Raw genomic sequence first — 26724 nt, forward strand, 5'->3', positions numbered from 1 at the left:
ATTATTTCTGTTAACACGAACACTGCACTATCGTGCCTAAGGCCACCGGACCTTTCAGCCTCTGTAGAGTAAATCCATCCCGGACACCTGACTGATTTACCACACTAGCAGGTTATCACTCCTCAACCAAGCCCTCATATATTTTGGCAAAATTGAAGGATGTTGCATATTTCCTTTAGTTAAATAAATACAAATAATACTAGTTAAAACAAATAAACAAACAAAAACCCCATAACACTGACTAAACCAACCAAACAAGTGTCCGCCCCCACCCCCAGAAAACAGGAGCTTTTGTTCAATAAGAACAGGACAAGAACAGGTCCACTGACATTTTCTCTGATGGAAACATTGTCTGTCAAGTCTGCACCCCCCTCACCTTCCACTGCTTCCTACCAGGAGCTGCAGCTCCCAGCCCTGCACTTAGGACAACGCGGTGTATGTGGCTAGGTGGAAACAGCCAGCTCACAGAAAACGTTTGGGTTAAAGGAAGCAAAACGATATCTTGTGTAAGCACCTAACTGCAGCCTCAGACAAACCTCCGCCAATAGTGGTATGGGCATAGTCGATCACATTACAGATGAATAAATGACTCACAAGTACCTCTTAGACCCTTTTCCAGCCTTTCTTCCAAGCAATTTACTATTTTAGTCTGCAGTTCTACTCCTCTGTTTGCACACTGTGCCACCTAAAAACATCCCATTCTAATAGCTTTTTATCTTCCTGTTCTGCTTTCACAGTCACCTAAGCACTGAGCAGCTTGAAAACAACCCTAACACCACTGTAAGTGCCTTAAAAGATAACTCACATCACCTGCCAGCTGATGACCACCTAAAACAGAAGTATGTTGTCATGTCTACATGAATATTAACAGATTTATTTTTATTTTTTTAACAGGACTTAACTGAATTGAATTTTAACACCGGTATTTTCTTTTTCGTGCTGTTTCATTGAGAGCAGAGATCACAGGCAGAGAGAAAAATCAGTCGATTGAGTAATAGGTTTTGAGACAAGGGAGAGGGCAGACAACAGCAAAACGAGCCTCTTGGCAAAAGCAGAGCCCTGAGCAGACACCTAGCCCAAGTTAAAATATCCTCCTTCTTCCCTTGGCAGCAAAGCAAGCATCCTTTAGGGAGCCCTTGGCAAAGGACAATGACTGTAAAATCCCTGTTATGGTTTATAAAGGAGGGAAGTAGCAAGGAGCCCGTTGCACGGAGGGGAGCAGACGCCGGGCTGCAGCACGAGCTGCTTCCCCCACCTCGTGGAGGAGTGGGAAAGTGGTGGGGAAACTGCAGCCGCCAGGCCTGCATCACGTCTGGGGATCTTAAATCCAGGGAAATGCCCCTTCCCCAGCCCCCCCACAGCTCCAGAATTTGGGGAAGAGTTTCCTCTTCTGGCTGATCTAGCGTAAGCAGTTAAAAATCTTGGGTTTGCTTTGTTAGTATAGAGCATCGTTCAATGTACGGGAGATTTAGAGAAGCAACCTAGAGGCCACTACTGAAAAGGGATGCTCAGTTCTTTACCTCAAAACTTACAACACTTACAGATTTGTTTCATATATAAATAATAATAATAATAATAATAATAATAAAAGTGTAGAGTTTCTCCTCATTTGTGGTGATTTATTTTTTAGTCCCACCATGCTCTAGGTTTCAAACCCTTGTACCAGTACGTTCCACTGCTGTTACACCAGCTAGTAATTACTACACTGTTATTATTCTGGAACAGTTTTATTCTTAATAAAAGTTTTTATGGCCTCACTTGGAGTTTTAATTTGTCTCATTATCTGTCCTTTTTCTCTTGTACTTCAGGTTTAAGTGGTGGTAGTCGATTCACCTTCTCTCTGTCAGTCACTGTTTTGGCAGGTTGCCTTTTATTTGATTCCTTTGTAAACCTGTTCAAACATTTTCTTAATTTCCTATCTCTCAACTCCCTCTCTTTTTGCCATGCTTCTTGGCATGACAGAAAAGAGCACTTTATTCAAACTAACGTTAATAGAATTGTAACACGACCAGATTTTCCTAGCCCGCTTCCACAGCCTCAGACTTTGTTTGCTCTCCGACTGCTCACTTATCTCAAACGGATGTTTTCATTGAGGTGTCTGCACCGACACCCACCCCAACACAAAGCAAGGTACCAGGCAGCTGAACTAACCAAACCTATTAACTGGGTGTTAATTGCATAGCAAGCAGCAGTCAAATTAGGTTTGAAAACCAACACTCCATTAAGACAGCTGGGAAAAATTCACACTTCTCAGTGCTATTGTGTCTGGTTACAGAATCTATACATGCTATTTCTTTCTGCAAAAAACAGGCAAACAGGAAAAATAAATGAGCCTGCAGAGTAAATGTTAGCTTTTACCTAGCCTGTAGTGCTTACTTGCCCCCATGTCTTCCTTCTTCTCTCAGGGAGGGAGGGGGAACACTCCCAAAAACATGTTCTCTGGAGGTAGAAGTGATTTAAGCCTAAGCCCACTTACCTGACTAAAGGTAAAGCAGGCCAGATCTCTGCAAGGCAATTGCACACCCAAGGAAGGCTTAACCATCTGCACCAAACCAGCACCTCGCTGCCCTCGCCTGACAGGAGCCTGGCACGGGCAGGCCGTGACTTCCCACATGTGGCACAGCAAACGCTGTGCAGTCTTAAACACAGTTTTTGCAAGAATCTGTTCCAAAACTCCATGCAACCGTACAAACCTGCTACCAATTAGCAGAGCTAGCTAAGTTTCTCTCCCACCTCTGCAGACAGCAGCTCACTGATTGGATTTACCATTTCCCCTGCTGGGGCTGCTAAGTGCCTGGCCAGCTGGATGGCAGACTGCTCTTCGGCGGGATCAATTACAGCACAAGGGCCCTAAATAAATAATGCACTGTGCTGCAGACCAATTTCAAGGTGCGGAAGAAATAGGGGCTTGAGTGCCTGCACACGACCTTCCCACCTGCCGCCTGTGCTCCCAGAGCAGCTGTGGGATGAGGGCAGGCCTGCTCTCGAGGGGGAGCGGGCAGCCACAGCAGCGCCGGGTGGCACTGGGTAACAGGCAGGGACTGCGAGGGACAGAGGACATCAGTTATCCTTTGTGCTGAAAGTAGGCAAAGCCTGTTAAAATGAGGAGTTTGTGCTGTGCAGTGAACGCTTTAGGAATGACTGCCTGGAGTTAGGAGTTACAGCACAGGCTGGACTTTCCAGCAGAGGATCGATGGCTGGCACTTTATGGTAAAGACTCTAGAGCCAGCGCTGCTACAGATGATACCTACTTCATTGCTGTGTTGGCTTCACAAAGACATGAGGCTCAAACCAGATTCCACAGGACCAGGTACCAAAAACCTGTGAAATAGCTGGTGCTGCTCGGGCTTGGCACTATCCAGCCGTTCCCAGCAGGTCAGGGAGGCAAAAAATGAACGCATCTTACACAGAGTACAATACCCAGTGCCTGTGCCACCCTGCACACTGAGACAGGCATCCTTGGAGGAAGAACGGGCAGTGCTAATTGGGAAGCTGACAGCCAGAGATACTTGCAGGTCCCAAAGGTCAAAATGTGGTGAGTCTGCATAAGCACACAAATGCACGGTATGACAGAGTACTCAGGGCACAGGGCAGTGCTAACTTGACAGCACTTAACCTACGAGTGCATAAAAATGAAAAATATGCTCCCTTTGCAAGATAAATAGCCATACAGGCAACTGTAATTCTGTTCATTTTGTTCCCCCACCTAAATATATACTAAGGAAATGAGTGGAAACTTGCTCTTTTGACACATTTCTGAGACGTTCTCTTCCCAGGTCACAAAGGACTGAAAGCAACCCTTTTTTTTTCCAATACAACCATCACCTGTGTGACCCTCAAATGTTCAATTCAAAAGTGCAGTCAGTGAAACCAAGGTTATAATTAGTGCTACATACTTAAATGTCCATTCTTCACGAGTCTCGCTAAGCATTATTGGCACAGTCACAGAACGGCTGAGGTTGGCAGGAACCTCGGGAGGTCGTCTGGTCCAGCCCCCTGCTGAAGCAGGGACACATGGAGAAGGTTGCCCAGGACCTTGCCCAGACAGTTCAGCCCCGTGAGATTTCTATGGCAGCCCTAAACATCCACTTAGTCAATCGATGTATCAGATGTTGCCAAAATTGGCTCATTTCCTCATTATAGACCCGTGTCCTGTAGTTGGTGGGAGGAAACATATGCAACGGTTATTTCAGTGCCCTCAGAGACTTCAGGCTTTATCACTGCAGACAGCAGAGCAAGTATCCTGACTACCAAGATTTTAAGAAGTTAGGGAAGTAGAAAAAGAAATGTGAACAGAAGACCAACTGACCCCATTCTGCATAATGCAAAATATTATCTGAGAAAAAATAAATAAATAATGTACCCAGAATGAGAATTTGTTCTATCTGTATGACTCTGAGACTTAACCTAGTTACTCTAAAGCCCACCAGAACCATTCCAGTTCTGCACAATTATTTAAGCCCTTCTACAACTGACCAAACCCTTTACAAACCTGCCAAACAAGCAAAGCCAATTCACAGATTGACACAAATTCACCTCCCCACTGAGGCCGGGAATCAACACACATATAAAACTAAAAAGAAGCACTGATAGCACCATGGATAAACACATTCCTCACATTTTTTTTCAGCTGGAAATTGACCCGCGTTTGGTTTGAATTAAAGATTCATCGCAGTGCAGCAAATAACTAAATGGGAAGATATGAGTCCCTTTGAAGAGCGTGCAAATCAAATTTGGGTGATAATTAGCAGCAGACAATGGAAACCTACTGTTTATTTGCACAGAACCTGACATTTCTGAACTGCCCCTTGAACAGACACACAGACAGTTGAGTATGCTGCTTTCCATTCCCATAGCTCCACTTTCCTCTCTACTTTTCTTTTTGTTCCTAAGTTTTTCCTAAGTCCACTGCTATTGCCATCTTTTTCAGTAAAGGAGGGAAAGCAAGACACAAGTAAATATCCTCTTTCAACTGTTCTAAAAACAAACAAACAAACAACAAAACAAAACAAAACAAAAACTGACCTTTAACTACTTATGTCTGCTGCTGCTTCTCCTCCTCTCTATACATGTAAGAAAACGGGATTTCAGGTCACATACTTCCTTTGGACTGCAGCACAGAAAAGTACAACTGTATTTGCCTACAACATTTGGAGGCTTCTTTAACCTGGTCTCACCATCCGTAGCATGGTTAATTCCAACCTTCAGTCTTGCATTCTTTCAGTGATTGCACCATGGTATCAGAGTTGCGAGAGCTGAACTGCCAAAAAACAGCTATTAGCACCTTCTATTCTGAAAGAGCATGGCAGATAGCTAGATAGATAAATAAATAAATCCAAGTCTTCCCTGTCAGCAATCATCTTGCCCTGATAACCACATTAATATTTATTTCTACTGACAGCCAGGTAAGAAAGAAAACACCTTGATCTCTTGGGATAGATGCTAAACACACACTCGGGCAAGTAGCAGGGGGCCATCTTAGCTAACTAGTCTACAAATTCGAGACGAATTCCCCCCCCAAATTACTACGACTCATTTACAGAAAATGAGAGCACAGATAAAACATTACAATTATTTGTATGATCATCTATGATCACAACGGCTCTGATATAAAATGAGCCATCTCTGACAGAAGACTACTGCAGAAACAGTTGAAAGAGTCTTTAAGCTACAGGTTTTTGAGGATGCTTAGGTACTTAGGGGCTTGAAATTTGACTGCCAAAGGACAAAACAATAGCAAATCAGGGTAGGGCAGGCTTCCCTTTGGGCTTAGACTAATCAAATGCAGTGTAAGTCAACTTTAAGAAGAACAGGTCTTCAACTCCCTGGAAACAGCTGAAATTTAGGTCTCAGACTGTCTGTCACAGAATTCAAATTGCCCTCCTCATCAGAAAAGAGTAACATTCTTAGAAACTGAACACTAAATATTACAGGTGTCATAAGGCTGTGCATGTCTCCATTGAATGCTCAGAATTTACCTTTTACTGTATGGAAGCTCTCTTTTTTATTAGTAGGGAAAGTTTAGCCTCACAGGAAAAGAGAAAAAACAGCACAGTAACAAGCAGATTGCACATCTTCTTCACCTCTTGTATGGAGTATTATCAATGATGATCACTCCGTATCACTAAAACACTTCCAATCCCACGGTATTTTAGTCTACTCACAATTTTTAGTAACCTGTTCTTGCTCAATTTAAAACCAGACCTTGCAGACTTGCAAACCTTGGAGCCTATCCTCCTTCAAGTTCATCTGAATTCCTTCCTCTGTGCATAAAGGTTTCGAAGTCCCTCCTTCCTAAGCACTCAGTGTTTAACCCTTCACAGACAGACTTATTATTTGCTCCTGCTAATAAGGGCCTTCCAAATCCTGTTCCCTAATTAATCTTACCTTGAAAGCACGGTGGCATAGAATTGGTCAACCTAAGCAATATTAACCACGTGCATTTGTATTGTTTGCCTTTTATTGGTATATCAGGTACACCTAGCAATATCAAGCTGTGAGATGTACTAAAGCAGGTTTCTGACTTTGTTCTGCTGCTCACTTAAAGGATATGCGTAACACACACATCATTCACAGTCTATTTTAAAATAATAATAATAAATTATAAAAACTAAAAGATCCATTCAGAAATTAAAATATATACATTTAGTTTCTGCGTATTATTGCATTTCAGAATGAGACTTTGGAAGGAGAAGTTCTAAAGAGAAGTGCAATCAGCTTCAAATTGAACTGAATTAAAAACAGATTATTCAAATTCAGTAATAGTGCAGCAATATTAATTATATTGTTTACATCACTTAGAGAACCCAAGAGGCAAGTGAAACAGTTATATATATATTTTGTCAGTGCTGGCCCAGTGGCTGAATGCTGCAATGTAAGAAAAGCAACTAAATACCCATATTTAGAGTATTATCCCATTGAGCACAAAACAATAATCGCTGAAGCCAGACTGGGCCAAATTCTCTGTCACTTTCTCTCTTTTTGTGTAGGCAAACAAGTGCACGCTGCATGCAGCTCGCTTCAAGCTGCCTGACTCGTGAGCAAATGGAACTCATTCACAGAAATAACAATAGCATAATCTCTGATTGCACTTTCAGAAGCTATTTGAATAGTTTAAAAAGCAGGTACCTTTTTCCAGTGTCTCTTATGTGCCATCTGAGAATTTCAAAAGGCTGTACGCTTCAAGTTTCTCTGAAGGAACTGCCATAGCTTGAAGCCAAGGAGAATCCAATTGCTGAGATGAAGCACCAGGCTGTGCTGACGTAGCTCAAGAATGACATATTTTAATGATCTCAACCCCACGCTGTTCCAATTATGCTTCACAATTTGTAATTTCAGAATTTCACTTGAACTGAATGCTGAGCATTTCATGACAGTAATCCAGACAAGATTTTATCCTCATATAATCGTTGGCTATTTTAGCATTTAGTTTGTGCCATTTTGGCCACTGTACTGCTTAGCACTTGCAATGATTTCTTACCGTAATTTGTGCATGGTTTCACATCTCAGCATGAACATTTGAAGTCAAAGTTCACAGACGAAAATAAAGCTCCGTATTTTCAGAACTGTGCAGCAATTATTAAACACATATAATGTTTAGAGGAAAACAATTAGCAGTTTGATTATATGAAAACGTTTCCTAAAATCAACACCCAAAATAACTTCGTTAATTATATCCTGCTGTCCACTTGCATGCTGAGATGTTCACCGTTGTAGACTCTGAAAGTCCTTGCATCACTTTCTACCCAAGGGCATAAAGTAAATTTCATTGATTTATTTTGTTTAAGGGAAGTATTACCATCATAACCTTTAACTGAAAATCATTTTTTCCACTGATTTCATTGGACTGGGGATCAGGTCCTAAATGCCAGATTTCTAGAAAGGCCTGTCAGAGGTCTACACCACTTCTACCTCAGTGGTGTCCAGAGACAGTGACAAGACTGTAACAGGAAATTAATTAGAACGAAACGTCATTATCTGAACGAGTTGCAATATTGATAAATAAGTGACAGTGAGCAACTCAGATACCCAGGAGTTCAGCACAATTCTGAAAATTTGGCATGACTGCACTATGTAATGATGTAGACTATGCTATGCAGACATAAAAGGTAGCTGAAACATTAAAGCTGTCTAGACATACCAGCACAGACTAACTAATCTTGCTTCTCCTTGAAAGCACTGAATTATAAGATTGCTGTCATTTCATTAATTTAATATAGTTACAAGAATTTACCTCAAACACCTCCTTTTCTACACATTTCTTCAAAAAAGAAAAAAGAAATTAAAAAAAAAAAAGGAATTAACTGGAGAGGAAAAAAAAAAAAAAAAAAAAAAACAATCTTGCAGTACAAAAGCAGTAGTGAAGAAGACAGAGCACTACACTCCAGACAACTAATAATCTGCAGAAATGATGGCACACACCTAAACAAAAGCCAGGATGCAAGGCCAAGCTAAGAGTATTCTCAAGAGGAGCCTTAAATTCTGACTTAGCTTGTTTCTCTATTTGTAAAACACATTTCCCCCATAAATTGTGTCTTACCTTAACTCTGAAAAAGATAAAACAGGGTTTTATGCTACACATACAACGAGGGTTTTTTTTTCTTGTAAATCAAAAATACTGCTTCAATGGGACACTTTATGTATCCTTTATCTTTTTCTTCTGTACTACAGCAAGATTACTCAAGTTTGCTTGTTTAACTGTTGCAACTGGTTGTTATGGATAATTGTTTCATTTTCCAATTTCCACTACAATAACTAGCTGCAAGACTAGCAGCACAGAATGACAGGTGCATATAAACAAATATTGAGTATACCCACCACTAATTTGAAATCTGCATACAGTTCCATCAGTGCATTACAGATAATGTTCAATCTCTGCCTGACCCTGCTTACTTTATTTTCTGCATTGACTTCCTTTAACCAAAATGACAGCTGATCCCCAAGACAAAGACAATTTCTTGCATTTCTTGAAGCTGTTTCACAAACATGTTGTTGTGAGAACTCCAAGCAACAACATGTACAATTTTAAAGGGAGAAGTCAAAGGCTTACATAAAAAATAAATAAAATAAAATCCTAAGGAGGAGAGGAATTTCTCTAAGCTTTAAAATTACTTACATACCTGCTCTGTATCCTCAAAATGAAAGATGTTCAGACTTTCTTAAACAAGCTACGTGTTAACTTGCATGCCCAGATCTTGAGATATTCTGCCCTGAAGACTGGAATAAACTCAGGCAGCCCCTTCCTCCCTCAAAATGCTATTAAAAGGTGATTAAAAAATATACCACCTTCACGTAACAAAAAGATATTCTGTAGTGAATACAGCTACATAGTAAGCTGCACATCCAATGTTTCACAGCCCAGCAGGCACCTGGTAAGCCTACCGGGAGATGCTAAAGAGGAAAAAAAAAAAAGCAAGATACTTAGCCATCCTAAACCAAACAGATTAAAATAACATATAGCTGATTTTATTCATTTTGTTATTGACTGAACCCATGTGAGAAGCATTCAAAATGCAAGTTTATTTTGTCTCATTGACAAAATAACTGAATACTAACCATAAAGACTGCTACCTTTCAACACTGCAGGCCCTATTCCAAGATGAGAGGCAGTGCACTTCAGCAATCCTTCGTTTTCATAGCCTCCGAAAATAAAGTGTTGAAGTTCCACGCATAAGAGCTTTACTAGATCAGAATCTCAGCATGCTTTCTGAAAAATTCAATCATAGCAAGAAAAAGTTCATCACCCCTATAAAAGCAGGAGGAAGCATTACATCATCAGCAACCGAAATGTCTTCTCACAGCCAAAAGGAAGGAATGGGAAATACCACAAACACTGCTATCTGCAGCCAAATGTAACTGGCACTACTCTGAAACCTGCAGCCCGGACGAGATGGCTGGCTGACAAACATAAACCTCTCTTTCTTCCATCTCTCTTAGGTATCAGAAGACGATGCCTCTATTTTGTGAAAGCATACCAGAGAAGGAGAGTGTCTCTCAGCACCCTCAGCGTGGTAAGCTTTCTAATGACAACGTAGCTGGGCCACTGTCAATCATGTTATTTTGCACTCCTGTGTGTAGTTACACCACCACATGAACCAAGCCTTAATAGCAGATGTTCAAAAGTTTCATAAAGAGTAATGGAAGTTGGCCTATTAAATATTTTATAATACATCAGAATTTTTTAAAAAAATAAAAAATAAATTAAAAAAAAGCACAGGAGTAGGAACATTTTGCAACCACATTACTTAAATTTTAGAACAACCCTCTTTTGGTAATGTAAATATTCAACTTGGGTAAATCAAGACAATCACAGATGCACATTTTTCCCAAATCTTTGGCTGTATTGCAATGGTTGTTTCAATTTGTAATCTCCAACTAAACATTTCCTATCCATGGATTAACAATATATTTACTGACTTGTGTCTTTTAACAGTATTTATCCAACATAACAAAATAAACTGCAATTTGTTATACTTTTTTTTTTTTTACAAAACATTTTATAAATATTTTTACAAAATGTATACAAAGCAATTTCAAGTGAGACATACTTTACAAATGAAGGTATTTAAGCAAATAAAGTCCATACCACACTGACAATAAGTGACACATCCTCTTTAAGTGAAGTCAGTCTGTAAGGCCTCCCTAATCTAACAGATAAATTATACTAAAATCTTCAAAATGAACATATTTTTCTTAATTGCCAGTTCAAAATTTGTTTTAATATTAGGCAGTATTAAATAACATTGAAATCACAATGCTGATCCAGCAAAATAATGAAAACATGTTTAAAGTCATGCACATTCACAATACTTTGCTGGACTTGATTCCATATGATTAATTTATATTTTTTTTCTTTCAAACACAACAAAAAATACATTTCTTTCATTTACTGCTTCACCACGTACCAGAATTCCTTTAGAACTGAATTCAAAGGAGTAAACAACAGAACATGAACAATTCAACATTTATCTTGCTAGGACTGTTCACTGGGTTCCTTTCGCAAGTAGTTCAGAGAAATGTGTCTGACCAAATCAACAGTGATTGCTTTTTTTGTAATTTGTCATTTTTAATATCCATTGTCCCCCATCCCCAAGTAAGATCCAATAGAAGACACATAGCCTGATACGTCTATTATGTATTTGCTGTACAGATGCTGTACCCATTCTGAGGTGGTACAAAAATCAAGTGAATCCATGAATGTGCAACTTTTTTTTTTCCTATAAAAGAAAAAATTAACTAGTTAACATACAGCTGTGTAACTTCCTTCCTAGATAGTTTAGAATGGTTCAATTTCCAAAAATCATAACACAAACGCATCGTGATACACAGCCATAAACATATTATTAAATCTAAAAAGGCAATAGGTGAAGACTATATTGTCAGTTTTGCCAATAAGAAAACAACTAACTGCCTGAGAGTCTATTCTATGGACACCTAACTAAAAATTTAAAACTGGCAATACTTATTACTTTGAATATCTTCTACAACACTTGGGAATGTTGGGATTTTACAAACATGTACTTTAAAATTGGCACAATCTTTTTTAAATGGCAATTAGTAACATACAAAAAACAGTATCTCCATTCACTTTGAAGGGAAAATGAATTTTAAACAAGTTCATCTTTCTCATGTTGCTTTCTAGATTTGGTTTCCTTTAGTGGTCAGACAGTGGACTGTAGCTCAATACTGAGTTGCACTGTGATCTACTATCGCAAGGATCTAATTCTGCTTTCTTTTGCACTATTCAGATGCACTGAGTTACATGATAGCAAAACTCTACCTTTTGTTTTCTTTCCTGGCAATCTAACTGACAACCACAGTTTGTCACGATGAGCCTCTAGATTATGAAAACTGTCATTAGTAAGTCTGGAGAATGGCTGGTTTCTCTAAGAAATTTCTAAGAAATCTCTAAGAAATTTCTCTAAGAAATTGTGGGGAAGGTCTGGGGGAGAATATAAGCATACCTTAGAAATCACAAAAGCTATATCCTCCTGAGCAGACATATGTACTACATGCACGTGACTAACGTCAGCGTACTTATGTGCACAAAAGCACTCATGACCAAAGTAAACTCGGATAAAGCAGCATGGGCAGCAAAAAGAAAGATGGCATAGATTAAAATAAATAAATAAAATAATAAGATTCTATCTTATCAACATGACAGTGAGCCAAATACAAACCATGCAATGGTTTCACTTGGCTCTACAATAGGAGTTAATAATTACACACTTTTAGATATGTTTTAACAATGGGATTGCTGATCGACTTTGGTCTGTACATATCTTGATAATTATGACTGCTACAGTGGATGATTTTAACATTCTCTGACAGAAAAAAGCAAAAAAAAAAAAACCAACAAACAAAAATAAACACTGGCCTTTAAGTTTCATCAGAGTAAGGCTAATGTCCTCTTAAAATATAAGCTACAAATATCATAACAGTTCTCAAATAAAAGTGCTTTTGACACTTGGTCTTAAAAAAAACAGCAACAAAAAAAAAAAGAAAAACCAACAAATAAAAAAAAACATTTATACCACTTCAGAAAGACTCAAGGCTGACTACATCCAATTATAAAATGCAAAATCTCTTCCTCAAGAGTTAACATATATATGTATTATATATATAAATTCATGGCTCTATCATGGCCTCATCCTGTACACTTTGCCATTCATTGGCTTCCATTCTACCTTCCTTAGTCAAGCATTTATTACTTCATATCATGCCACTGTGACTAAGATCATATAATATCATCCCACAGACTAAACTTACCCACTACAAATATATCGAGTACTAGTTTCTGCTCAGAAAGCAATAGAAAAGCACTTTAAGTTTAAATTATGAAGCCTTGTAAACACACTGATGACATCCTTCCAACTTAAGAATCCTAGAACACAGGTTCCTTAACAAAGCAAATTATCACTTCTGAATAGAGGTACAGTGGGTTTCCAGAACAACTTAAAAATCTGATGATTTGTGGAAAAGAAGGGTAGGGGAGAATTGTTGCTTCCATCACTTTTTAAAAACATTTACTTAATAAATATATCCTTTCAAATGACTGTGATTGTCAGTATATTACCATGTTACATAGGGCCTAACGACCTGCAACCTTGTTATGTTGCAGTACTGCACAATTATCAAAAGCACTATCATAATAATACTTGAAATAGTAAGGCCCTAACAGACTGCATTCTAACAAGGATTAACTTTACTTGGATATCTCACTGTAACCACAATGAGTATTGCTCTCAAACACAGAACAGAATCTAGTTTAGAAAGGTTAACCTTAAATGTATGTCAGGCTGTACTTGTGGTGTCATTCACATTTGCTTCTGCTAAGAGAAACATATCTTGTCCATGGTACTGTAACTATTAACACTCTAAGATACTATTTACAGCTGCTTCTAAAATAGAGTCAGTTTCTACAACACCTTCGCTGTGGTCTGGAATAAACTTTTCCAGGCAGTTTTCCTGTGAAGCAATAGGTGAAAAATTAGGAAATTCTAAGTCAACAGAGCCACTACTCGATGCCTCATTTTGTGGCGGTCTCCCAGCTTTTTTAAGTTCCAAGATGTTTTTAAATGTCGTTTCTAAACTCTTACTCAGCAGTAAGTCTTGCTGGGGTTCACCAGAGCCCTTCATGTTATCAGGATGTAAAACCTCATTCTTTGGAGGGCTCCGCAGAGTTTTGTCTTTGAGGGAATTATTACATGTTACCTTTGAGAAAGACTGAACTGTATTCCTTGATATTTTATTGTGTGTTCCATGACTGCCTCTTGATACAGTTTTTGACAAGTCTTCAGAACTCGAAGAATTCTCAATGGACTTGTTAAGATCTTTACCAGCCATCTTTTCTTCAGAAAGGGCCTTGTACTGGCTCTCAGAAGAACAATTAGCTTTCTCAAACTTTAAAGCTTTAGTGAGGCTCTCCGATTTTTTAGTAGAAGCTGTTCCTTCTTGTGGTGTCAAAATGTTGTTAGGCACTAGAGGAAGTTTACTGTGATTTGTGGACTCTGCTGAGCTGGATTTTGGTCGGTCTCTGGCTTGGGTTTTGGTAGTCTGACTTCGAGAAGATAATGTTTTGTTAGACTGATGGTCACTTTTGCTGGTCTGTGCTTCGTCAGCTGTTTTATCAAATTGTTTGGCAGAACAACAAAAATCGGCCTGATAACCATCTGAAAATTAAGTAGCAACATTTTACATTAACTACCTATATACCAAAAGAACACGTTCCATCTTTTCCTTAGTACTGAAATTCAAGTAACATCCACAGCCTAGAGATTCATGTCTTTAAGAAACGCTTAAGTGTTCCGCTGCACTAATGCTTTAGGGCAGGAGATTATGACCAAATTTACCAGCATGCTATGCACATAACGGGCACTGTAAAACCACATTAAAGGCACTTCCAAGCATTCTAAATATCCAAATGTGATATTAGGAAGATGAGTATTTCAATCTAAACTGCCATATCATACTTCCTCTGCATATTTTTTAAAATAGGCTAGCAATCAGTGCCTCAGTGGGGCCAGAGATATTTTTAAACAACCCACGCTTATGCTGCTTTTGTAAGATTCAGAAGACAACCATCACTTACCAGGATCCACTAGTGCAAGACGCTTCTCTCGGGACAGAGATGCCCTTTCTTCCTGGTTAAACATCCTATCTATCATTACCATTTCTGCAGATGGATTTATCCGCTGCAGGAAAAGGAAAAAACAACCATCTCTGAAGTAACTCATATGTCTGTACTAAATCAAAACACTAATAGCTTAGTCACCACTCAAAGAAAAAGAATGACTTTCATTATGTGTTTGTGGAGAACATTCACAATTTCACGGCATCTTCAACGATCTTGACCCTGACTACAAGAACTAATGAAACTCAACCACAAATTATTATTCACATTTTATGGTATATTTAATTTGTTAAAGATTTGAGAACAGGGAATTGCTATTCCTGTCATAGCAGTTATAGCATTTCACAACTGATTGTATTTACCACTGGACACCACAATTTTTTTACATCATGTACAGCAACTTTCTCTTTCAGAGGGAAGAACAGCAAAGATCTTCCAATTGGGACCACCCTATCATCTTGCAGCTGCACTTCTCTCCCAGCAATACTAGTACTTTCAACTAGCTGGTGCTGTTGCATTTTGCTGACCACACCGTCAAGCCAGTAGCCCCATCCATCACAGAAGAAAAGTTCACTGGCTACCAAGTCACAACACCAGTAATCCTGAACACTCTTTCAAATAACTTCATTCCAAAATGAGTGAATAGGACACACCATGCAAAATACCAGATGCTAAAAGAACAGATTTTCGCCTCTATCTCCCCCTTTGCATCTGCAATTACTTCCAAATATATGACAGTTACTATCTTTTTAATGGGACTGCCAGATTCTGAAACCATGCTAATTGCAACATTTTTATTAAGAATTCCTGCTTTACTACACATTCCTGTTCCTAAACGATTGATTAAAATGTCTTTTATACCTAAATTCTGTACTTTTCCAGACTCAAAAGCCAGCATGTTTGAAGCCACAATGAGATTCCCTGATCCTTGTAATATACATTCTTAAAGTAAGTTTTTTCACTTCACACCTGGGACTGTGAAAGCATTTAAATTGGAAGCATTTATGATGAAATGTCAGACTCCACCTAGCTTCTAAGGAGAACTAATTATTTCCTAAATTATAATAAATTTGGCTCCAATTATAATATGTCTGGAGGCCTTTGAATGGAGCTTTACAACATTCTTTCAGGCATTATCTCTTGCAGAAACATATCACCTGACTACCACAGCCTCAGAGGAAGAGCAAAGAGCTTTGTTGATGTGTCTCCAATGTCTATGATATGAGTATATGGCAGCACCCTTGCTTAGACAGTATGTAAAAATAGGGATAAATAGCATCAACAAAATTTATCTTAATGCTAGTTCTCACATTCCTGTATTTTTTACAAACTGAATCACATCCTATAAACATTATTGTATCTGCATTATACACCTTACCATTGCATCTTCTATAAGTAAACATCTGTATTTGTTCAGCATAGCTTGTGTCCTCTTCAGAAGCTGTGTAGCTACAGATTCAAATTCACTGTCCACTAGAAAGACAAGAGTATACTTTCAAATACTGTTCTTCAGTAACCAAAAGGTTTAGTAAAGTGCACAAACTTTGAAATGTTCCTTCCCTTATTACTCTAAATTAGATGAGGAATTCTCTCAGTACATTCGTTACAATTTTATTGCCAATTTTAAAGGAAATTACCTTTCCTTAAGTCTTCGTCTGTTGGCAGCGATCCCTGGCACACATGATATGAAAGGAGTCTCTGAACTGCATCATTTAATGATCTGAACTGACTTTTATCTGGCGTCACAGCATTCACCTGATCCTTCTGTAATTGTTGTAGAATACTACAATGAAAATTAATGATATCTATAATTAGCACATACGAACACATAATTGGCACAAATAAAAGTTCATACGCTATCGAAAACTAAAGAGATGAAAGTTAAGAGAAAATATCTGCAATAAAATTAAAAAAGAAGAGAATGACTTACAAAGCTCCTTTAGTTAACTGTTTAGCAGCAGGCCTTTTCTGTCCAACTAAATGACCATCCACCTAGGTGCAAAATAAAAGACAAATTACAGTATGTGCCCTCCTTTGTAAAGCCTAAGTTTCAACATTTGTTTCTGCCAAATAAGTATTTCAACAGTAGTAACTGCAATCACCAAGCAAGTATAAACACTTAACCATCTCATGTTTTCATAGGGCACTTTATGAAATACTCAACGAAATACTCAGTGAAATACAGAAGTCACTTCTACTGCATCACAAATGTAAAGTTTCCAGGCAATTTCCACTGTGGTGCACATACACGCTTCACTAGAGAAGAGGTTTGTTATCAAATTTAGCAGGTGAAAAGGTACAACTAAAAACTTGAAAATATATATATTCTCAAGAACTGTCTGCATGTCTCAGCTGTCATCATCTTCCCTGATTTAAATGAATCGGAGTATCTGTTGAGGAAGCAGGTTAGGGTTCCATATATAAATTTTCTAAAGCCACAGTGGTTGGGAGGGAGGCGAAAGCAGTCCCAGAAATTGTTTCAGCGTCAATGGTGCAGGTATACCTATCAGACAGGTCCATGTAGTCATCTCCTTGCACACTTATGAAGCCACAAGGTTTTGCAGTGGAACACTGCCCTAAGATATTATGTTTTTTGAGATGGGAGAGGTTCATGTTCCTATCGTATGACAGGCATTACTGCAATCTACATATTCTCCCCAAGAAGCCATTCTGAAACAGCCTTTATTTAAAACTTTTCTTTTTGCATGACACTAATCAACTAGTCTAACAAAACCAGCCACAGAGGAAAAGTTACTTCTGATTTAAAAACAGATTGGGGGAAAGCTCTTTTGAACTGCAACATGATTAGAAGGAACCAAAGAGGATGTGGTGAAGAGCATCCTTCTTAACAAAGTAGGAGTGGCATGAGGCAGGCACAGTGCAATGGTACTTGCTGGTCAAAAAGGCTCTAGCTTCAGAGAATAAAAAGTATTCACCACCACATGAGAACACACATCTGACCAATAATTACAAAACCAAGCTAAACTCATAATTGAGTTATGCATCTTCTGCTCTACTTGTACATCAATCAGTAAGACAATGAAAAACACGTATGCCATACTACATTGAAAGCCTTACTGCAAGGAACAAAAATTCTAAATCAAAGCCTCTGTTGTCTTCTTCTGTGACTTTGCAGTTTAGCTCTATCCACAACTAATCCCAAACTTTCTAGCCTACTTCAGACCCTCACCTCTTGCCCTCAGCTACTCCAGTCCATGAATGTAACAACTGTGTCCTTCCTCCAAAAGTACTTGTATTCCACCTCTAAAAAATCTGTTCTCCCCTTTCAGCCCCAAACCTTGGAAGCAGTGTTAAATTTTTCTACATAGTTGCCATATATAGGAAAACTTTTGGTGGGAAAAAAAAAACAACACTGGGGAAAGAAGACAATGCAGTAAAGAATCAAAAAAAGGCCAGACGGAATTTTTCTGCTACTTCTCAGAAACCATCCCCTCCCAGACAGCTACAGAATAGCAGAGTTTGTAAGAAGTAAGAATACCAGCAGGTCTAACTCATGCTCAGCTAAATGAAGAACTGTGATGTCACATGAAATTATCGTCAGGACGCCACAGAGTCAGACTCCACTTACTGAGTAAATCTCAAAACAGCATTCATAATATCAACTGGCAAAATACCCATTTTTTTTGTGTCAAGGTAAAATTTAACAAGCTTGAGTGCCTTCCTGCATTGTAAAACAACCTGCAATGACTACTACATTATCACTATGGAGTTGAAGCATCTTTAACTTCACTGAAGTTTGAAGGGAAAAGGAAGCATATAAATGAAAAAGTATTTTCTACCTGTACACTCTGCTGAACTGACGACGCTCCTATTCCTTTTTCTTGTGGCTGTGCTGTTCCTAGAGACTGCTGTATGACTTTTCCTCCAGAGTCCTGTCCTATAAAGAATACATTAAAAAGACTCTGTCATCCTATGCAAGAACAGAACAATTTCATGTACCTGTCCTGATCATTTTACTTGAGCTTTTAGCTTTTAGGTGAAAGATGCCTCATATGCTTAAAAACACTAGTGTAACTACCCTGCAGAGAAACCAACACATAAAGATGTAAAAGGACCGATATTCTGTACTGCAAAGTACAAAAAACATTACATATAAGCACCTCCTACCACTGCAGTGGTAAGAAGAAATTCAAGTACTACAAGCATAGGGGCCAAAAATTTTACCGAAAAAAATCACACAGTACTTTTTATCAAGATTTTCTATACTAACCCTCACTGAAGGATATAAACCTAAATATTGTAAAGCTCTTGCAAGTACTTAAACAGCGTAAGTTCTTCTAACTTCACAAAAAAAATCTAAATTATAGCTGGGCAGACTTCCTCCAATTGCCTTACACAGGAATGCAAACAGCATCTTACCCCCCCCACACACATTACAACCAACACAATTATTATTTTTCTAAACATATATTGTGCTGATTGGAGAGAATGCCTGGAGAGCTTGCATATCAGCACAGAACAACAAAAAATAAAAAATAAAAAGCAAGTAGATTATGGGACCTTATTCAAAAGGGTTACTAACATACAAAGATATTAAGGTTACTGCATTCTTCTGTTTGCTTTGAAGACATTATAATCTGGCATTGGGTTTGGCTTTTTTAATAGCATGATGCTACTGAAAAAGCCTAGTATTTTGCCATAAACAAGAAATTATCTATTCTAACTGAAAATTACAGATTTATTCAAAAACAAACCGAGTGATGGCAGCCTGCACAAAACGTTGTGATCACTATTTTTATTTCCTCTGGACCTGAAGCAGCCATCACAAGAGAAGCTACAGAAGCATCAGAGAATTTTGTAGCTGATGTCTGTATTTTCAAAGTGACCTACCTCTACTCTTCCAAGTTGGAAAAAAAAAAAAAAGAAAAATAGAAGAAGGTACAGTTTGGGATTTTATAGAGGAAAGCAGAAACTGCTTATAGTACAAATTCAACTTTACAAAATATGTGCCATGGTTGAGAAAAATAATAGCACACAGCCAATACTGAAAAACTTAGTTTGCAACTAAAAAACTGAATTCTGATAACCTTTAGGACTACCAGCACGAGCCATCAATGAAAGCCTAACACTGTGAAGAAGCACTTAATTCTGTTGCTGGAAAAAATGAGAAAATGATTTTAAAAAGACCTTAGTTGACCTGATAGTGTGTTGCTCAGAAGACTTGTTAGCTGAGGCTGTCTCAAATTATCCTGCGTCTTCGATGCAGAAACTGGTGATGTCTGGTTCATAGCTTTTTTCTGTGCCACATACATTAAAAACAAAAACAAAATCTACAGTCAGATCTGCACATCCAATCTACACGTCCTTCTTCCACCTCAAACCTGTAATTGGTGAAGCCTCAGCCATCTCAACTTCTCAACGTAAGCTCAAGAATCTAATAAAGTTAATCAGAGAGGAACAGAAACTAAATGTGGCCCTCAGACAGCTCAGCTTTTGAGTCTCAAAACTGCAAAAGGTGACTGAACTGTCTCAACAAAATACAAAGAATCAGTGGAACAAACTCTGCAATGCTTAGTGACTAAGTGATACACTGTTTATGATACCATATAACATTTAAAACATAGGTACAAACTAAAAAGATTCCGGTGAACAGTAGAACCTGTTCTCTATACTTAAAATCATTTTGCCATTTCTGGCTCTGAAGTTATAGCAGAAAAATAAAATTATCATTTACAACAATATGAAATACTGTGCTTCTGAAACTGCTGAAATTCACTGACCTCAATACATATCCTATAAATATGAAGATAGAGGAATATGAAGAGAAAGTCAGGCAGGCCTCTACTCATCTGCAAGCAAAGCTTTACAACTTGTGGTAGCATTTTTGGCAAAGACTAAAAAAATTGGTCCCACAACATGTTTTCCTTTATTTTCTAAGTAAAGCTGCTTTATATCCTTGCCTATTTTGGTCTCAGTTGATGAATGCAATGTCTTTGAGAAAAAGAGAAAAAAAATGGTATTTGGTACAATCGCATTCTGAGACAATTATCAGTATTTTAGAATGACCAAGGGAAAAAAAAAAAAAAAATGCCAGCAGGGGATAATAGCTTGTTGCTAATGACGTGACATGTCATTGAATTAAATATTGACAAGGTGAGGAAGTTATTTACGAAAGCCGACAAATTTAAATTCAATATATTCTGCAACTGGATCAACTGGACAAAAAAGACCAGTTTTCATCCTAAAAGCACATTCAGACTTTGTTTAATATTTATCAGTACTCTTCTTCCCAAGAAAACTTCCGATCTCAAATTTGCACCAGCCAAACCTTGAAAACACATACATAATTCTTAGTGAGGTCAAAGGACTTGTAGGCGCTAAGAATGTACCCAAGACTTTAACATTGGTCTCTATAGCTAGATTTTCAGGAGAGCCCAGAGTTGTTTAACCTCACAGTGTCCATTTCTTTGAATGGGAACAGAAATACATCAATATACCCATTTAGAAATTATCACTACCAATGAAAACTTCAGAATTAATGAAATCAACAATCATTAGCTCAGTGAAAGACTTTACAAAATACTGGGTGAAATGATGCATACAGGTTACAGTGATTTTCAGCAGTCCCACAGTATTTGTAACAATATAACCTACCAAAATGAATGTTCTCCATATAACATTACCACTTTGTTAACCAGATTTTAGCACAGTTTAGGAGCATTTCTTTGGCCGCACCCCAAAGCAGCTTGCATACCTGACCAAAGGCGAACTGCTGCTGCGTCACTCCAACTGACGTGTGACTGAAGGTGCTGTTAGATTTGGAAGAGGATGCTGGAAGACGATGCGATGCGCTGACGGGAACTTGAGTTCTGTTCTGCGTGAGCTGATCTCCCGTGAAGTTTCCCCCTGACGCCACGGACTGAACCGATGGTCCCAGGCTAGGATGTACCGAACCAGAAGAACTCACAGCGGCGAATCGATTGGAGGCTGACATGTTTGAGACTGTGGACTGCCCAGGTGACATCGTAGTGAAACTCGATCTACCTTGAGAAACATTAGCTTGACTGGGTGACAAATGCAGCACTGTTGGCGACGCCTGCTGCAGTGGCACCTGTCCACCAACGATTTGTGAAGTCCCGTGGTTCACTATCACTTGGTTTCCAGGAGCTGTGAAGGTCTGGCCAGAAACAAGCTGAACAGCTGTGTTCTGATTATTCAGCATCTGCCCGGAATACGACTGGTTGGCTCTCAGCATGTTTGTGGAGTTCCTGTTGAGCATTACATGCTCAGCAGACACTTGGCTAGGAACCAGCTGGGAAGGCTGAGTCTGAAGAAGCTGTCCATTTATGGCCTGGACGTGATGAACCGAATTGGAATTAACAGACAGACTCGTAGGTATGAGAAACTGGTTCTGAGGTGCGTGAGGCTGTCCCATGGGGGAATGGATAACAATACTACCTCCAGCATTGCTAACTGTCTGAGGTGTAACTGATTTTCTTGTGTTTTGCTGATTAACAATATTAACAGACATATGGGGACCAACTACTGAACTCTGAGGTGAGTTTGCGGAGGCAAACGGAATCCCTTGCTGCACATGATGCTGCTGTATTCCCAAGTTATTCACATTGTAAGCAGTTTGCTGACCCATCTGGATAGGCTTTGGTTGGATATTAATGGGTACTTTGTTAGAGTTTGGTGCTAAACCTCTTTGAATGATGATATTATGGACAGGTACGGATGTCTGAAAATTTGTGCTGTTAAATGGGACTGTTACAGGTTGTGCTACTGGACTTGAATTTGAGTTACCAAACAGCGAGTTACCATTTGGAGTCTGTCTATGAACCAAGAGGCTACTGCTCATGTTTGCAGGTGTTTGCTGACCATTGCCTTTCAGTATTATCTGAGATCCATCAAGGTTATTAATGGTCATCATGGAAGGTTGATTACTAAACGAACCAATTAGCTGTATCTGCCCAGAACCACTAATCTGGTTGCTATTAGACAAATGCTGGCTGGGAACACTAATTCCGACATGTTGCATAAAGCCATGTTGCACACCGACTGTATTGCTTGCAAAAGATGCTCCAACAGGTTGCTGTACCACTTGAGTAACTCCTATAGGTTGCAACGTCTGACCTGAGTAATTAGAAACATTAGAAGCCTGAGTAAAGGATGCTGATGAAGAAGGATGAAGCTGAGCTTGTGCAAACTGTTGGCTAGAACCTACACTGGCATCCAAATATGCCTCTTCTGCCAAAGTCTGTTCGGTAATATTGGCCTCCTGCAAGGACTTCTGAAGAATATCAAAAGGTTGATCCTCACTAAGATCAGGTAAAGGAGAAGATACAAGTTCATCTTCAAGAAACTGAAGGCTACTGGACAGCTGCAGTCCATCACTAGACCCCTCTCCAAGTTGACTGCTTACACCTTTTACAGATGACTTAGGATCAGTGTTCTGAAACAGAAAGCAACAATACATAAATCATTTTCAGAAATTACCAGCTCTAAATTGTTTCCCCATTAAACTTTTTCATGCACACAAACTTTTGCTATAAAATTATCTTCTTTGCATAGTATGTTTATAAGGGGAGAGGTTCATCCCATACAGCAGGCCAGCACAAACGTGTGCATCACTGACATCCCACTCGTGCCCTCGTAACAGACTGCTGGAAACACTTCTCCAGCCTCCCAACACCACCACTCGCAGCTCTGCAGCTGCAATGTTTCAAGAGGATCTGATACATGCTCTTGAAGACCCCTTTTCCCTTCTTCAAGCTGAGCACAGTGTGGACAAAATGATAAAAGAAAGGAGCTCCATCTCCAGAATACTGCCATACTACAGTCGCACAATGCAAATTAGTGGCCAGTTCAAAAAATTAAGGAACGACGTTAATTCTTTGTTTAGAATAATTTTGGAAATGAAGGACTAAGAAAAACGGTGCTACAGACTTGGCAGTTTATTTTATTAAAAAGATTACAGAGAAGCTATTAGCATTGACACTACACCAAATATTAAGTAGCACCTTGAAAGAAAAATCCTTCAAAGCTACATCTATAAATACTGTGAGATGAAAATAGTTTATTTTGGCCTACTGTCAGATTTTCCTGAAACAAAACTATGCCTAGAATCTCTAAGCAACACAAATGTCAGGTTTCTAAAAGAGGGTAGGAATGACAAATTTAAATGGGATTAGAAAATTGCAATACTTCTAAGTTAGATTGAGTACACCTTTCTAAATTTCACTATCCTCTTTCAACTATTCAAAAACCAACATGCAATTTCTTCTTTGGCCAGGACTGCAAAATGTGGGCGTGAAAATATCAGTCACATTCATATTCCGAGCCTTCACTACCTGAAGGTCATAGACATTAGTTTTCACCTTGTATAAACAGGTGAAGGCACTGCAAGCTGTAATTATCACATGCAGTAATGTCCCCACCCTAACTACAGCTCCCTAAGCATACTCAATGTAGAATTTTACCCCAGTCTGCCTCTGAATCATCCTGTGTAGTTTACAGAACTTTGGTCACATTATACAATATTAAGAGATTGTTCTTAGAAATCAATATAATATTTTAAAAATATAAACATCAATTACATACATATATGTATTAACAAAAGGCACTAAATTGGTACTTAAACATCACTGGTATTTAAATGTCTTGATGTCTACACCTCATGAACACCTGAAATTACAAATTAGGTCCTTGAATGTACCTAGCTACCATCAAGCAGAGCACAAACGAATCACTAAATCGGGCTCTACTAGAATTCAAGACTCACACGTTCCTGGGGATAAATCCTTACTGCATCTGTAATTTGTCTCCAGTGAGAGCAACCAACGTTAAATCTTTCAAGACTGTATAATTTAGAAGCTTCCAGTTAATACTGTTGCAGTCAGAACTAACAATACAACTACTGCTAATAATAATTACAATAGCAATAGTAATAATAAATAATAATATTATATGTAATCAAGATTAACAGCTTGAAACTCCCTCTCTGGAATGGGAAATCCTGAGGTTCACTGCCTGCTCCCAGGACTGTTTAACATTTAAAAACAATTTTACATGCATGAGCTGGAAACTAGCGTCTTCCAACTTAACATCTGAATCACTGCTGCCCAGATTCATAAGAGCCACACAGAACACCATCCTACTTTCAAGGAGAAATTAGCACCTCTGCAACTTCATGAATCGGCACTGAATACAACCCAGGAAACAGGGCAATAGCTAGGGAACTCTCTCATGAGAGATGTAACACAGACTTTATGACAGCCCAAGGAAACAAACCTGGAATCAGCAGAGGTGTTCTGTAATCATCCAACTCAGAGGGGAAGGGAGGGAATAAAAGCAGACACTGCCTTCTCTCCCTTTAGTCACCACAAACTTGATCTTGTTTGTGGCATATGTTGGCTGAGAAGGCTTACCAGCTGAGGCACTGAACCCCTTGACACTGTATTTGTAATCTCTGCCACTGAAAGGCATGAGATGGGCACCAAGACAGTCAATGCTATGTCATGGTAGCAGTTTTGAATATAAACAAAAGCGGAACTTTCAGTAAACTTTCAATAGCTGCAAGAATTTTGATGACAAAAAGGTCAGAAGCCTTCAACTTTTCAGGTGTCTTAATTTATAAGCAAAGCCTGTGAAACCATCCACCACTGGGACTTTGATTTTAGATACTTTGTCCCTTCACAATGCGCTGTAAACATCTATCTTCGCAATCAAGTCATTCTTCATGCAAGTCAGCACAGGGCTTCTACCCAAGGGAAGAAGGAAGAGAAGAGAAGGTATTGGTATTCATTACAGAGACACAAAAGTACAAGAGCAGAGCACAAAGGGAACATGTTATGGAGAGCTTAAAAAAAAAAAAAAAAAAAAAAAGGTAAGCCACCCTAGAAACAGACACTAGAAAACCCTGCGCCTCTTATCTGTCTTCTAGATTACCTATCACCCCCCATCTCATACATCAGAAAGCTCTTCTGGCATTCACCTAATGTTTTCGTTTCTCCCAACTGCTATTCCCTAGCCAAAAAATCCATCTTCCTCAGTACTTATTTCCTCTCAAAATCACTCTAAAAGCTCACACTCTGAAAATGCACCAGAAGTAACCCCCTGACCACTTACTTACTCATGCCTATGAGAAGAACGTCTACAAAGAACAACCCGGCTATGGCAACAGCAAATGTGTATGTCATCCTTTCTCCCCAAGAGCCCGGTATATTTTTAGGATGTGTCCTCAAAACTCACCTCTGCCAAGCTGCATGTAGGAAACTGCTGTCTGATAACGGCTAGACTCATACCATGTTGACAACACTGTTACTGATCAGCAGAAAATTGGGCACACCCTACTCGGTACCCCACTTCCCCCACAACTATCTCAACAGGCTTAGCTGTCTTGTTTTGATCTTTCAGCCTGTAAGCTCTGTGGAGAAAGAACTGTCACTCAATTTATGTTTCTCCCACAATATTTAATAATGATAATGAAAGGGGAAGGATAGGGCAAACACATCATATCCTAACACTGTAGGCAGACAAAAGTCACTGGTTCTTTATGAACAGATAAACAGTTTTCAGGAGTCATTTGTGCCAATTATTTAAGGGTCCTACACATCTACAGTATATCCACATTATTCGCTAGGAACATGGGAAAAATGTGCAGAGTCAAGACAACACTACAATAGACAATTACCAAGGAAACCCAGCTGTATATACTGAAATAACTGAATTCTGGGATGAAGACATTATACCTATATTTAAATTTAAAAGAAAAAAAAAAGATAGAAATGTGGGACAGAAAACATCTCCACAAGTCATTTAGTCCGACCGTATTTAAAACAAGTCTGTTGCCAGCACTCAGTCAGATCAGCCTTGGCTGTGTCTCCAAGGATGGCAAGTCCATAACCTCTATGGGTAAAATGCAGTCTAGTGCTGCAATACTCCTCGTAAAGAAAGAACACTGAAGACTACTTACAACACCTAATGAATTTCAAGTGACTTCTCTAACACTGAAGTGACAGGAAGAAAACATCCCCAGCTAGCTATTCAGTCCAAAGAACAGCAACAACAAAAAACCTTAATTAAAATTGCTAGCTCAGATACTACATAGAAGTAAGAAAAAAATTACC

At 38.8% G+C, this 26724-nt stretch overlaps 1 protein-coding gene across 6 annotated transcripts in view; it reads right to left on the reverse strand.

Annotated features, from left to right (window-relative positions):
- Nucleotides 1–10315: 10315 nt before the first annotated feature.
- Nucleotides 10316–26724, reverse strand: part of BICRAL (BICRA like chromatin remodeling complex associated protein) — a 34875-nt gene continuing 18466 nt past the window's right edge. For 5 of the 6 annotated variants that reach the window (XM_068676753.1, XM_068676750.1, XM_068676754.1 and 2 more), the window contains 8 exons: nt 21348–23048; nt 19791–19890; nt 18433–18530; nt 16563–16624; nt 16270–16415; nt 16011–16105; nt 14591–14693; nt 10316–14171 (listed from right to left, as the gene is read on the reverse strand). In XM_068676753.1, the coding sequence (XP_068532854.1) occupies nt 13369–14171; nt 14591–14693; nt 16011–16105; nt 16270–16415; nt 16563–16624; nt 18433–18530; nt 19791–19890; nt 21348–23048 (3108 nt within the window). In that variant the 3' untranslated portion in view covers nt 10316–13368. The remainder of the gene's footprint in view (nt 14172–14590; nt 14694–16010; nt 16106–16269; nt 16416–16562; nt 16625–18432; nt 18531–19790; nt 19891–21347; nt 23049–26724) is intronic. The other variant, XM_068676755.1, reaches the window with a different exon arrangement.

This window comes from Anas acuta, chromosome 3 (genome assembly GCF_963932015.1).
Source record: "Anas acuta chromosome 3, bAnaAcu1.1, whole genome shotgun sequence".
NCBI classification, from domain to species: domain Eukaryota; kingdom Metazoa; phylum Chordata; class Aves; order Anseriformes; family Anatidae; genus Anas; species Anas acuta.